General features: G+C 33.5%; 1 protein-coding gene across 22 annotated transcripts; it reads left to right on the forward strand.

Moving 5' to 3' along the window:
• Positions 1-5,839: 5,839 nt before the first annotated feature.
• On the forward strand, positions 5,840-15,681 carry LOC100853412 (putative disease resistance RPP13-like protein 1). 22 transcript variants are annotated; one of them, XM_059741752.1, is made up of 13 exons: positions 5,928-6,848; positions 6,951-7,590; positions 11,053-11,138; positions 11,266-11,324; positions 11,421-11,538; positions 11,665-12,104; positions 12,254-12,708; positions 13,028-13,123; positions 13,212-13,282; positions 13,369-13,497; positions 13,577-13,903; positions 14,298-14,397; positions 14,539-15,681. In XM_059741752.1, exons 1-5 carry the CDS (start codon positions 6,150-6,152, stop codon positions 11,464-11,466), a joined length of 1,530 nt encoding a protein of 509 aa, XP_059597735.1. In that variant the 5' UTR covers positions 5,928-6,149; the 3' UTR covers positions 11,467-11,538; positions 11,665-12,104; positions 12,254-12,708; positions 13,028-13,123; positions 13,212-13,282; positions 13,369-13,497; positions 13,577-13,903; positions 14,298-14,397; positions 14,539-15,681. The 22 variants fall into 22 exon arrangements, with proteins under 22 accessions (XP_019073258.2, XP_059597715.1, XP_059597719.1 ...); XM_059741747.1 differs by having other exon boundaries at positions 5,928-7,590; positions 11,263-11,324; positions 12,236-12,708; XM_059741746.1 differs by having other exon boundaries at positions 5,928-7,590; positions 11,263-11,324.
• The last annotated feature ends 12 nt before the right edge of the window (positions 15,682-15,693 follow it).

Below are 15,693 nucleotides of genomic sequence, written 5' to 3' on the forward strand. Positions count from 1 at the left end.
GTTATCTCTCATCTTCATTTCACTATGAATTGTGGGATCCAAGAAATCTCACAATTTAGCCTATATTTGGATACAATTTTTATTTTTTATTTTTAAAAATAGAGTTTTATATAAAATATAGGAATTTTTATTAAAAAAAAAGTGAATTTCTTGTGTATTTGAAAATATTTTAATTTTTATTTTATATCAAAATTTTAATTTTAAAAATAAAAAATAGAACATGTATCCAAACATAGCTACAGTTTCTATTTGATTAATTTAGTTTTACTTGAAATTTGTATAGTATTATTACATCAAAGCTCTACTCAGTTGTAGAGACAAATTTTAATTATGATAAGTTATTAATCTTGCATGAAAATTAAAATAAAGTTTAGTGTTTGGTTGAATTAAAATATAATTTATTTACAAAGATTAATGAAGAAAAAACAAAATCAAGAAAATTTTTTTTGTTTATCCGAGATTGGAAAAACACTGATTGGATCCATTGAAATATGTTTTTCTATCATATATTTGTTTCAACTAGTATTTTGGATGTTTTTGTTTGAGTTGTATGAAATGAAATTCTCATATATGGTTCTCTAATGGAAGGAATTATGCTTACTGTTTAGTACAAATAGCTATCCGAAAGGAAGAATAATTTGTACTGACTAATATCTTTATATATTATATACTTGTTCAAATTTATCATATCTGTTGTGTCATAAAAATAGAATTGGTTGAAGTTGATCAAATATAAAATAAAGGACCTAAGGGGCTTCCATTTATATTTCTATCTATTTTTGTGATGCTACATTTATAAATGGAAAAAAAATAAAACGAAAAGTTTAGTGTTTTGTTTCCTTGAATTTAATGAGGTTACTTTTATTTTTTATCAAATTTTAATTTCTTTTTTCTTTTAATGTATTTAACTCAAAAAGGGTCTTTGCATTTATGTGGTATATGAAGGTGGACAAAGTATAATAAAAAACATTTTGATTGTATTTGATTTTTGAAAAATACTAAGGAAAGAAAAAAAAAATATAAAGAAAAATGATTTTTTAATGTTTGGTTGTTCTGTGAAAAATATAAAATAAAATTAAATATAATTAAAATTAATCAAAATTTTATGTATGTTTAAATTATTTAATCTTTATATGGATGAGTTCAAATAAATAAAATGAGTTTGAAGTAACAAATAAAAATAATTTATCGACTTTTAATCTATTTTTTATTTTTCCTTTCTTTTTACTTTTCCTTTGTATTTTTTTTTCCTTACATTTTTCCTCAGATTTTTCGAAACCTAACATGGCCTTAAATTTTGAATATTTTTAATTCTTTTATACTTTATATGAAAGAAGATTAAGGTTAGGAAGTATTGAAGAAAGAAAAAAGAAATGCTTGGGGGGAATTCAAATTCTTTTATGTGGTTCATATGGAAAGTCGGGGGAAAAATAAAATGCAATGAAAAAATGTTTAAATTTTAAGCAATTTCAAATTCTTCATTGTTAATTATTATTATTATTATTAATATTAGTAGGGTGATTTAGAGGTCTTTTGCGCTTTCCTTTGCTTTTCTTTCATTTTCTCATCAATCAATTATGGTGTCTGGCAAATAACGTGGACATCTGGGTCCACCATCATCAATGATTCCTTTAGGTCTTTTGCATTTTGGTAATCCAAAATTAGTCATTTGCAATTTGGTGGTATCGCGATACAAATTGATAGCTATATTCCTATTGAAAAGAATATTTAACTATTAGATCAGAAGTATGTTCGAATTGTTATCAATAAAAGTGTCATTTAAAGAAATGTTTTTGGAAGATGCTTTTTTAAGGAAATATTGTAAATATTTTTTTTTAACTTTTTTAAAAGTTTAATTTTTATTTAAAAATATTTTTTATATTAATAGTGTTTTAATTAAAAAAATGTGCATGTCTGAACTCTTGGTTAAAAAGTCAACAATCCATATTTAGCTTTTAGGCAGGATGAAAATGTCATAACCTTTGACACGATACATAGAGGGGAAATATCGGAGCCACGATATATCGCTGCCACGTCATCATCCCCATTTCTTTTTTTCCCCAAAATACTTATAAGAGACCAAGACCCAATACGCACTCTTCCCAGCCTAGCGCGTGCTCAGACCCAACATGCAGCGTAGGTCCAACGCCAGCCCGGCGTGCTCTGCACGCATGTTAGCCCTCCACCACTTCAATGTTTAAATACACCTTTTTGGTGTCATGCACCGTCGGTGTGGGATTGCAAGAACTAGAATTTTTAAAAGGCAAGGGAAAATCAAGAGGAATGGAACCAGTGATGAAAGAATCGAAAAATATCTCGAAATATCAGCAATATTTTGGATATCGGAGGTGGTCGAAATGAAATCGGCCACTGATTATCGATTGGGGGATTTTTTTTTGGGTAAAAAATCGAAATTCTCGTCGAAAAATCTGATGTGAAGAGCACGCGCTCGTGGAGGAAATTTTCCTCCAAAAATCACCGATTTTTTCACGATTTATGAGCGATTTCTTTGAAAAGTCACCAATTTTTTGGGTGATGACATTTTTCCCTGTTTTTTTTTAATTATCCATTTTAAATTTATATTATCATTTTATTTTATATTATCATTTTATTTTTGACTACTTTTCATATTTATTTCATTAATCCTCTTTTTAAAAATTATTATCACTTCACTCTTAATTTTTTTTTTTTTATATTTATCCTTTCCATTTTATTTAATTTTATATGTTTTTATTTTAAAATATTAAAAATATAATTTGACCCAAAAAAATTGCTACAATATAAAAAATTAAGGAAGTTCTAATATTTTATAAATTAAAATTAATTTGATAAGATAAATTGTTAATAATTTTAATTGTTTAAATAAATTAATGTTAATAAAAAAAAGTTGTTATCACATATTTTTAATAAAATTTTAAAAATTAAATCTCAAATAAAATATTTTATATAAATTAATTTAATATTTCATTTAAAATGTAATAAAACATATTTTAATAAAAGTATTTTAAAAAATTTTAAATAAATGAATATAAATGTATTAAATAAATTTAAACTAATTTTTTTTATAAAAATTTGATAAATATTATCTTAATTATACTTATGTCAATTACACTTACAAAATAACTTTAATACATAAAATATTTCATATTTCTCCGATATAATGGTGCTTACGGAACCAAGGGGATTTGAGCCCCTACACTCAAGCTCAAACTTGCCCTTGGCCGTAGCTGATTAAATGTACATATTATATATATATATATATATAAATCCCCCACCAACACCAACCGAACAACCATGCTTCAATTGATTAATTTTAATATATAAATATATATATATATTATAAATAAATTAATTTTGGTTATTATGACTTTTATATAATAATTACATATAAAATAAATATAAATTTTTGAATAAAATTATAAAAATTTTAAAATAAAAATACTTATACAAATTATCATTATTATTTTTATCATTAAATATATCCAAAATAGATTAATATATATGTTTTCAAGTTATAAAAATTATAATTAAATATCACAATGGTACATATATGATAATTTATTTTATATCATTTAATATAATTGAATTAAATGGATCACAATTTTAATATTAAATATATTTTAAAATTAGACATATTATAATCAAATATCACAATATTATTATAAAATAATATTTGATGTAATTTAATAATAAATATATATTTAAAAAATTCATATTTTTTATTGATGCATATGATATTATTATCAAATATGATAAATTATATTACACATATATCAAATTCTTCAACAAAACAACTTTAAAATGTTTATTATATTTTTAATTACATTTCTACGAGGTTTTTCTTATATTTCCATTAATTTTGATCAATTTTAGGTCTGTCGATATTTTTTTTCAAAATATATCTCCAATATTTTCGATATATCCATAAAATCGAAGTACCGATATATCCGTGATTACAATATTTTCATCCTTGCTTTTAAGTTCATTGAACTTTAAGTGCACTAATGCAACACATTTATCTTTCTTTGGACCTTTTATTTTTATTTATTTATTTTTGTTTTGTATTATTCCAATTGTGGTTGTCAAAATAGTTAAAAAAAATGTTTTTAAAAATTATTTTATGATATTTTATAAAACAAGGCTATGAGAAGATGAAGCATTCTTAACTAATTTTCTACATTTTAAAAATAATTTTTATCTAGATTATTTTATTTTTTATATCTATATAATTACTTTTTTAAAATAAGTAAAAATAACTAAAAGGATATGATCTAAATATACCTTATTTTTTATTTTTTAAAACAAAAATTATCTTTTATTTTCTAATTATTAAATATATTTTTCATTTTTTTAAAAGGTTTGGCATCACATTTTTTTTTTCCTTTGCTTTTCTTTCGTTTTCTCATCACTCAATTATGGTGTTTGGCAAATAATGTGAACATCTTGGTCCACCACCATCAATGATTCCTTCATGTCTTCTATATTTTGGTAATTCAAAATTAGTCCTTTGAGATATGGAATAGCAACGAAAAATCCTACTAGTTTGTTTTGTTGTTTTTGCTCCACCCGCCTTACAAAACTATGTTTGGCATCACCATTTTTGCTTTTTCTTTGTTTTTCTTTTGTTTTCTCATCACTCAATTATGGTGTTTGGCAAATAATGTGGACATCTGGGTCCACCACCATCAATGATTCCTTCAAGTCTCCTGTGTTTTGGTAATTCAAAATTTGTCCTTTGAGGTATGGAGTAGCAATGAAAAATCCAATTAGCTTGCTTTGTTGCTTTCGCTCCACATCTTATAAGACCATGTTTGGCATCACATTTTTTGCTTTTTCTTTGCTTTTCTTTCGTTTTCTCATTACTCAGTTATGGTGTCTAACAAATAATGTGGACATCTGGGTCGTCCACCATCAATGATTCCTTCAGGTCTTCTGCATTTTGGTAACTTTTTTTGAAATTTTTTTAATTTTTTAATTACATTAAAATAAATATATTTTATAAATAATAAAATTATTATGTTTTTTATAATTTATTTTATTGAAAAAATTTATTGTTATTATTATTATGTATTAAAAATAAAAAAATTAAAATTAAATTAAATTAATTTTAAAAAATAATTTTATATATAGTTAGGGTGGAACGGGACAAGGCAATACTCAAACCCACCTTGAATCCAAGGCAATACTCAAACCCACCTTGAATCCATCTCGAATTTTTAAAAAAATCCCAAACTCTTCCTAAAAATGAAACTTGCGCAATGCCATACATAAGAGATTTTGAATTCAAAGTTAAAACATGAAAACCTGAATTATTCTCCGAATTTTTTATAATGATTTAAAATTTTTCAAGTTACTAGCTGTTCTCTTGCTTTGATGATCTCAATATTTGAAAAGTAATGAATTTAAAAGAAGGTGAAAACAAAATTATTAATGGGTCTTATTTCTTTCTCTCTCTCTCTTTTTTTTTTTTTTTTTACACATATCTCAATTTAAAAAAAAAATTATGTAACCATCCAAAGTTTTAACCACCATGATGTAGAAAACAACAATTTTCATAATTTGTTAAAAAAACTCCCAAATAATGAATCATAATATTAGTTTATAATACATGTATATAATAATGAATCAAATAATAATATTATCATTAAATAATAATAACCATAATATTAAAAATTTTAATGTCTTATGCATATATCATTGTTTACATGAAAATACTAATAAACTTTAATAATAATAATAATATATTATTAATAATAAATTTTATAACATTAGGAATGATAAAGTTAAAACAAATATTTGTGTGTATATGTCTACTAATAATACTACAAGAAGAAAGAAGAAAGAAGAAAGAAATGCGTAGATGAAAAAGAAAAATACTGAATGTTTGTCGAAGTGCCACCCACCGTCCACTTGCTTTTGTCTTGGGGAAAGCGCATCCACCTTCCACTTGCTTTTCCTTTTCTTTTTCTCACCACTCAATTATATGGTGTTTGACAAATATCTGGGCGGCTGGGTGCACCACCAATAATGATTCCTCCAGCCATTCTGCAGTGTGGTAATCCAAACCCAGTCTTCTGCAGTTTGGTGGTATCGCGGTAACAGACACCAATCCTCTGAATTCCTATTGCAAAGCAACAGTCGACACAGATATGGCGGACGTCCTCCTCTCAGCTTCGCTTCAAGTTCTATTCGAAAGGTTGGCTTCTCCAGAGCTCATAAACTTCATTCGGCGACGGAACCTTAGCGATGAACTCCTCAGCGAGTTGAAGAGGAAACTCGTGGTTGTTCTCAATGTGCTCGATGATGCGGAGGTGAAGCAATTTTCCAACCCAAATGTCAAAGAGTGGCTCGTCCATGTCAAGGGTGCTGTGTATGATGCGGAAGACCTGTTGGACGAGATCGCTACCGACGCTTTGCGTTGCAAGATGGAAGCTGCTGACTCCCAAACCGGCGGAACTCTTAAGGCGTGGAAATGGAACAAGTTCTCTGCTTCTGTGAAGACTCCATTTGCTATCAAAAGCATGGAGTCCAGGGTCAGGGGCATGATTGATCTACTGGAAAAAATTGCACTAGAAAAAGTTGGGTTGGGGCTGGCAGAGGGTGGGGGCGAGAAACGGTCACCAAGACCAAGATCACCAATATCCACTTCTTTGGAGGATGACTCCATTGTTGTCGGCAGGGATGAAATTCAGAAGGAGATGGTGGAGTGGTTGCTTTCTGACAATACAACAGGCGACAAAATGGGGGTGATGTCCATAGTGGGCATGGGCGGCAGCGGCAAGACCACGCTTGCTCGGCGTCTCTATAACGATGAGGAAGTGAAGAAACACTTCGACTTGCAAGCATGGGTCTGTGTTTCCACTGAGTTTCTCCTTATCAAACTCACCAAAACAATTCTTGAGGAAATTCGTTCTCCACCTACTTCCGCTGACAACCTAAATTTGCTTCAGCTTCAACTCAAAGAGCAACTTAGTAACAAGAAATTTCTGCTTGTTCTTGATGACGTCTGGAATTTGAATCCTCGTGATGAAGGTTATATGGAGCTTAGTGATCGTGAAGGTTGGGAACGTCTACGAACTCCACTCCTCGCTGCAGCAGAGGGAAGCAAGATTGTTGTGACCAGTCGTAATAAATCTGTTGCAGAAGCCATGAAAGCGGCCCCTACTCATGATCTTGGGAAATTAAGCTCTGAAGATAGTTGGTCCCTGTTTAAAAAGCATGCATTTGGAGATAGAGACCCGAACGCATTCCTTGAGCTTGAACGCATAGGCAGACAGATTGTGGACAAGTGTCAAGGATTGCCTTTGGCTGTGAAAGCACTCGGCTGTCTCTTGTATTCTAAGGACGAAAAAATGGAATGGGACGATGTGTTGAGAAGTGAAATATGGCATCCGCAGCGTGGCTCCGAAATTCTTCCGTCTTTGATATTAAGCTACCATCATCTTTCTTTACCTCTGAAGCATTGTTTTGCTTATTGTTCTATTTTTCCCCAGGACCACCAATTCAACAAAGAGAAGCTGATTTTATTATGGATGGCAGAAGGTCTTTTACATCCACAACAAAACGAAGGAAGGAGAATGGAAGAGATCGGTGAGTCATATTTTGATGAGCTTCTTGCCAAGTCTTTCTTTCAAAAATCTATTGGAAGAAAAGGATCATGCTTTGTAATGCATGATCTAATACATGAATTGGCTCAACATGTGTCCGGAGATTTTTGTGCTCGAGTGGAAGATGATGATAAATTACCAAAAGTATCTGAGAAGGCTCACCACTTTTTGTACTTTAATAGTGATTATAGCTATTTGGTAGCATTTAAGAATTTTGAGGCTATGACTAAAGCTAAATCTCTTCGAACATTCTTAGGAGTGAAGCCAACGGAACACTATCCTTCTTATACTTTGAGTAAAAGAGTTTTGCAAGATATATTACCAAAAATGTGGTGTCTACGCGTGTTATCATTATGTGCATATGAGATAACTGATTTGCCTAAATCGATAGGTAATTTGAAACATTTGCGTTACTTGGATTTGTCTTTCACGAGGATTAAAAAATTACCCGAATCAGTATGTTGTTTATGCAATTTACAAACGATGATGCTGGGAGGATGTTCTAGACTTGATGAATTGCCTTCAAAGATGGGAAAATTGATTTATTTGCGCTATCTTGATATTGATGGATGTAATTCATTGAGAGAAATGTCAAGTCATGGAATTGATCGATTAAAAAATTTACAAAGGTTGACTCAATTTAATGTGGGCCAAAACAATGGATTAAGAATTGGAGAATTGGGGGAGCTTTCAGAGATTCGAGGAAAACTTCATATTTCAAACATGGAGAATGTGGTGAGTGTTGATGATGCATCAAGGGCTAATATGAAGGATAAAAGTTATCTTGATGAGTTAATCTTTGATTGGTGTACCAGTGGTGTTACACAAAGTGGTGCAACAACGCATGATATACTCAACAAGTTACAACCTCATCCAAATTTAAAACAACTCTCCATCAAACACTATCCTGGTGAAGGATTTCCAAATTGGCTTGGAGATCCTTCAGTGTTGAATCTCGTGTCCCTTGAGCTTCGGGGTTGTGGCAATTGCTCAACATTGCCACCACTTGGACAGCTAACCCAGCTTAAATATCTGCAAATCTCAGGGATGAATGGAGTAGAGTGTGTGGGTGATGAGTTCTATGGGAATGCTTCCTTTCAATTCCTAGAAACACTATCATTTGAGGATATGCAGAACTGGGAGAAATGGTTATGTTGTGGAGAATTCCCTCGTCTCCAAAAGCTTTTTATACGAAGGTGTCCCAAACTCACTGGGAAATTACCAGAACAGCTTCTTTCATTAGTGGAACTTCAAATTCATGAATGTCCGCAACTGCTTATGGCTTCACTCACAGTTCCTATAATTCGTCAGTTGAGGATGGTGGATTTCGGTAAACTGCAGTTGCAAATGCCGGGTTGTGACTTCACAGCTCTTCAAACTTCAGAAATTGAAATTTTAGATGTGTCTCAGTGGAGTCAACTTCCAATGGCACCACACCAGCTCTCAATTAGAGAATGTGATAATGCGGAGTCTCTGCTAGAGGAGGAAATCTCGCAAACCAACATACATGATTGCAGTTTTTCTAGATCTCTGCACAAAGTTGGTTTACCCACTACACTGAAATCACTATTCATCTCTGAGTGCTCGAAATTAGAGATTCTCGTACCTGAGTTGTCCAGATGCCATCTCCCAGTCCTTGAAAGTCTAGAAATCAAAGGTGGTGTTATCGATGATTCTCTCACGTTATCCTTCTCATTAGGCATCTTCCCCAAGTTGACTGATTTCACAATCGATGGTCTTAAGGGGCTTGAGAAGCTCTCCATTTTGGTTTCAGAGGGTGATCCCACATCTTTATGTTCCCTGCGTCTAATTGGTTGCTCTGATCTTGAATCTATCGAATTGCACGCTCTCAACTTGGAGTCTTGTTTGATTGATAGGTGCTTCAACCTTAGGTCGTTGGCACACACACACTCATATGTACAGGAGTTGAAATTATGGGCTTGTCCAGAATTGTTGTTTCAGAGAGAGGGTTTGCCTTCCAACCTACGTAAACTTGAAATTGGCGAGTGCAACCAACTCACGCCCCAGGTGGAGTGGGGTTTGCAAAGGCTGACCTCTCTTACTCATTTCACAATCACCGGTGGATGTGAAGACATTGAATTATTTCCCAAGGAGTGTTTGCTGCCCTCTTCTCTGACTTCTCTTCAAATAGAAATGCTTCCCAATCTCAAGTCTCTTGACAGCGGGGGTCTTCAACAGCTCACCTCTCTAAAACGATTAGATATTTATGGATGCTCGAGGCTCCAATCATTGACAGAAGCGGGTCTTCAACACCTCACCTCTCTTGAAACGTTGTGGATCGCACACTGCCCAGTGCTCCAATCATTGACAGAAGCGGGTCTTCAACACCTCACCTCTCTTGAAACGTTGTGGATCCTAGACTGCCCAGTGCTCCAATCATTGACAGAAGCGGGTATTCAACACCTCACCTCTCTTGAAACGTTAGTGATCGAAAACTGCCCAATGCTGCAATCCTTGACAAAAGTGGGTCTTCAACACCTCACCTCTCTTAAAGCATTGTATATCAAAAACTGTTGTAAGCTCAAATACTTGACAAAAGAAAGACTTCCAGACTCCCTCTCTCTTCTGAGGATCTCCGAGTGTCCTTTACTGGAAAAACGGTGTCAATTTGAGAAAGGGAAAGAATGGCGTTATATAGCTCACGTTCCAAAAATAATGATCAATGGTGTGCTATATTAATCAAAGTGCCACTCCGCCAATATAGAGTCAGGTAATTCCTTTGCGCTTGAACTTTTCTTTCAAGTTCCAATTCATTCGCTAGTCCTATTTATTTGATTTAAGATTTTCTTTTTCTTGAAGCTTCAAGCCTGAAACAAATATTGAACACATTTTCATGCTCTATTTTTATTTGGTGGTTTGCAAGAATTAAATGAACCATTTATAACTATTGAAAAATTAAGAAAAAAATAACGTAAGAACCATGGATATTTTGTTTGTTTTTTTTTCTAGGAATTTTTTTTTAAAATTTCTTATATACAGGCACAAGAACAACTCTACGACATATTCTAGTTAGCTGCCTTATTAGCAAGTCATTCAAATTGCTTTGTTTTTTTCTTGCTTCAATATATCAAATTTTATGGACAACTTTAATGACTTGAATTTCAATGCTTTTAAATAATTTTATTCACAATTTCATGTGTTTGATTAAACTCATTTAATTGAAATTAAACACGTTTAAATTATCGATTTGACAACATCTAAAACATTTTTGGTTCCTCATAAGTGTTAAATAAATTTTTCCTAGATTTTTGTTTTTCCCTCAATTTTCCGATAAACAATCAAACAAGAGAAAAAGTTTACAATTTTTTTCCCTACTTTCCCGTAAACTTTCTGAGAACCAAAATAGTTTTATAATTTCTAATTTTAAAAAATTATCAAATCAAACTAATCGTCATTTTTTGTGTTTTTTGTCTTTTCATTTCAGTGATCATTGTAAGTAATCAGGATGAGCATAAAAGATTTCTTATGATAAACAAAGTTTCGATTATGACCATGGAAGAAACATGTAAGGTAAACAACGATAATTTTATGCCAATGTTTTTTAGATATGAGATCATTTAGAATTCATGTGAAGTATTTTATGATACTTGAGTTAGTCAAATTTTTTAGATGTTTGAACTCTCCTTTGGTTCAGCAGCTTGCAGTGATTGGACGGCCATGTAAAATGTGCTCTAACCAAGTGGACTTCTGCAAAAGGTAAGCAATAGGCATAAATCTCTTCTTGAGACAGTTGATGCACTTATTTTTGTCTCAATTTTGATGATATTTTCTTCATGTTATGACTTTTGCAAGGAAGTGGAATATGAAGAAAGATAGATTGTTCAGATTTTCCCTGTAGAGGAAGGGAGATTCCTGGGTGCTCAACACTTGATGCTCATTGCTCTGTTCAAGAAGACTAAGAAACTCAGAGGTATAAGGTTCATCTCCCTATAATTATCTCTAAAATTTTTTATTATTTCATTTATACATTAATCAATTGAAGAGATTCGGATCCTCTTCTGTTAAATATCTACTTGTGTGGGATTTTTGATTTCAGGATCAGTTTCAGAAATTGCTGCTTGGCCCATGGGAAGGTTAACAATCCCCTCAACTGTGAAACAGTTTTTGATGAGGTTGGCTAAATGATCAAATTCCACCAGTTCACTATGATTTATACTGTAACATGATCATTGGTATAAACCCTAAAGTTCTTATATAAATGCTGAGAATCTTCTATTGGGCCCTAATGGATTATGGAAGTTGTGTAATTTTGGAAGCACCTCCACCAATCATAAGCACTTTAAGAAGCCTGAAGAAATGGGCATTGAAGAAGACAATATCAGAAAGTACAGTACACCTGCATATACAGCTCCCGAGGTTGAATGGAAAACTATGTTTTTTGATAAGTTAGTGCTTTTGGTTGAAAAAATGTCGACTCCCAGTTTCTTCCTTTTCCTTTATAGGAGGAAACCTATAAATGAGAAAGTAGACATTTGGGTAAGTCAGTTGTACTTTATTTTTCTTCAATAAGTCTGGGGTATAATTTGCCTCTTGTGAAGTTTCCTGTGCTTTTCAATACAACCAAAACCTGAAGTTTACCTTTTTGTACCCATTCATGTGTCTGATAGGTTTTCTTCTCATAACAGCACAGAGAAAAGATTGAAGCAACAGACTGGGAACTCCAGCAAAGAAAATCCGTTTCCCCTGGCCCAGACTCTGATCTTTGGCAGGCTTTCTCTGAGGCAGGTGCCCAGACAACAATAGCAAGTCTGTTAGGACCCAAAATGGCCATCACAACAAACCAGCCACAGAAGGAACTTCTGGCCCTGAAACTTGGGGTTTTGGAACAGAGAGTTTTACAGCCACCCCTGCTGCCGCCTCTAATATTTCCAGACCCTCCATTGGAGGCAATAATGGCCAACTGTTTGTTGACTCAAAGAAGATTGAGGGCAAGCTGGCTACTCAACCTGCTGAATGGGCTGGTTTCTAACTTATTTGGTGAGGTTATATCATCCTGGGCAGTTCTGGCCATAAGAGATGGGAATAGGTAAAAAAGGCAAAACAAAAAGGGATTCATGGCTTTCTGGGCATGATTATGCTGGTAAGTATTGAGTGTTTGCCTTATGCAATAGAATTAAACATCTGCATATGTTCCCTGGTTTCCATGGACTACTTACAAACTTGTACTGTTCTGAATTCCTTGATTTTCAGGTCGGAAAAATAATAATTTCTTTTAATATTGTCCTGTCTGTGACCTTATCCTTCTATTTTGCCATCTATTTTTGTTTAATCCATGAAAATCTTGTATCATATTTCATTTGCATTTGTTACATGCATAAATCTCTTTATTAGATAGTTGATGTACTTGTTTCTGTGCCAATTTTGATGTTGTTTTCTTCTTGATTTTTGGCTTGTCTTAGGTCTTGAGCCCAAACAACACCCATTGTCTTAGGTCATCGTGACATTTTATTTGGCATTGCAGTGGTGTGAGGTAGAGGGGTGGATTCTTCATCCAGGTTTTATGTTACTGTTTTTAGAAAATTATTAGTCAAATGAGTTTTTGGACTGTCTTTAGCTATTTTTGACTATTTTTCCATATCTTAGATCTAAATGCATTAGCTGGACAATCGAATGGTGGTTACTTATCTAACAGATGTTGTTTTACTAGACCATGGGTGAGTTCTCTTTCCAATTCTCATCTTTAAAGGGCTTCTATATATAAACTTTTAGCGTTTCATTGATGTTTTTAATCTTATTGCAGAATGAAAGAAAACTCAATCCTCTCATCCGTAATTCAGAACCATCTAAAGCCTGGCCATGGAATAAGCTCAAGCCTTTCTGTACAGAGCAGCTGGACTCTCTCAAATTTTTGATTTGTAAATATCCAAAGGTATTTCCTTTTCCTTACTGATTGATAGTTGTTGACTTGTTGATTATCCTGAGATTCATGTTTGCCTCCCTTCACACAGCTATGATTTCAAAGTCATTAAATGTGCCAATCCCCGTTGACCTCAATCAGAGCTTAAGGAGTGTGTTAGACTGTTACCATTGATCACCTCAGTCCAAAAGGCATTCCATTCAGGGAAGAGGAAATAGAAGAAAATGGCAGCTCTTGATGTATTTTGATTTTGATCAAGGCTTTCTTGATGTATACTCTGATGTTTTGCTCAAATTAATCCTGATGATTTTCTTAACTGGAAAGGTGACTTTTCCCAGTGGAGGAATTGGAGGAAGGGGAGATTCCTGGGTGCTGAACTATTGATGTTCATTGCTCTGTTCAAGAAGAACAAGAAACTGTGAGTAGAAGGTTCATCACTTTAGAATTATCTCCTGAACATTCTGAAATATAATTTACTCATCCGGGTTGAGCTCTAAAATTATGGTAATGGTTAGAAAGCAAAGCCCTCTTCCAGAATTTATGGTCTTGTCATTTTGTTTTCTCTCCAGTGTTGAAACTTTCCCAGTCTTCCAGAATTTTGTTGTTACTCCAAACAATGAATAGGATTCATTTATACATTTAATCGATTGAAGAGATTTGGATTATACAAAATGGGAATGAAGTTATACATAGAAACCCCTAGAGTTCTTATATAAATGCTATAACAAACACCACTGAAAATGCAGAATGATCCATTTCTGTTCCTTATTATTTAGTTTGAAGGAAACATTGATGAATCCCTTGCTTTGCAGATTGAAACCCGGCATTGAGCTGATGCTTCATAACGTGTTATTATAAGAGACATAGGCTGCCCGAGTTGTCTGAATATACCCCATAGTCCCTCTGATGCCTGTGAGTGTTCTAGTCTGGTTGCTTATCAGAAGCTTTCCCAGTCCAAGTTTGCAACTTTGGCTGTAAAAGAATCATCCAAGAGTTATGTTCTGAGGGCTTTATGTCACAATGGATGATCTGTTTACTGCATTCTTCATGTAGGTACACAAGTCCTTGGGCGCCTCCAGAAAGGAAGCTTGATAAAGAGCCATTGTGCATAAAAAAAAAACACCAGTAGTCAGTGTTCACCCTCACGACAGTAACGCAGCTAGTGTCCTTGATTCTTACGGTGAGTTGGCCTATCACATTCACTTCTGCTTTGAATTCTTTCTCATCTTCTCCCACCACCTTCTCCAACTTCTTTTCAGCAACAGAATTTCCAGAACCTGATGGTAATATCCCTTTATAGACAGTGCCAAAGGCTTCTACCATCACTTGTACTCAGGATTCTGTGATAAAGCTGCAGATTTTTGAGGTTCAAGCAGTAGAAAACTAGAGAAATTGCAGCCAGAGAAATGAAGAAGAAGAACACAGAGGGGCCTAAGAGGACTGAGAGTATTAGAATTGCTTTATTTTGGTTGCCACTGCCTGAAGTTAGTTCACTGGACTTCAATATCTTGATTAGAGCACTTCTGGAAACAGCAGTTTGATCCAACCTCCCATTTGAAAGAGGTAGTCTTTTCCTCCAACAGCTTCCAGTTCCATTTGGAAACCTCAGGTCCTCAAAAATAGCTACTGCACAGTAGGCTCCAACACCAATCCCTGGGTTGGCAATATGGGATTAGTCAGGTGCTTGAAGCTCTCCCATACACTGGTATGCAATTTCCATCTCCAAGCATGGCACCATGCACTGGTTCGTTGCTCACATTACCAGTCTGTCTTCCATATATCTTAGCCTCTAGAGAACAAGCTGTCTATTGGTGGTAAGCCCAACTTTTGATCCTCTTGGCACCGGTTAACTTCCATTTGCAGTCCAGATAGCAAGAAGGAATAGGTCCTCTTCACTTGGAGAGGGTCGGAATCCAAATGCAAAATCACCAGAAAGGCAAAGCCCATGTGGAGTTTTCATCAATGGCATAGAGAGATGAACCCAAGCTCATATTACTATAAGCTTGGCTGATGAGTAACAAGTAGAGGTAGAGAGACAATGTATGTAAGTTATTACGTGAATAATTGGTCACCCGACTGCTTTTCTCTGCATGTTGATTAAGTTGAAAGAGACTAGCGAATATTATTTTCTTCTATAATGAACATTCTCCTGTAATTGAACAGTGTGAAAGCAATTTTTTCTTCTTCTTCAACAAATGAATATTGAGA

The sequence above is a fragment of the Vitis vinifera genome, chromosome 13, assembly GCF_030704535.1.
Source record: "Vitis vinifera cultivar Pinot Noir 40024 chromosome 13, ASM3070453v1".
Classification (NCBI taxonomy): Eukaryota; Viridiplantae; Streptophyta; class Magnoliopsida; order Vitales; family Vitaceae; genus Vitis; species Vitis vinifera.

Coding starts and splice junctions, on each gene's coding strand:
- LOC100853412 (XM_059741731.1), top strand. CDS start 6,150: ATGGCGGACGTCCTCCTCTCAGCTTCGCTTCAAGTTCTATTCGAAAGG.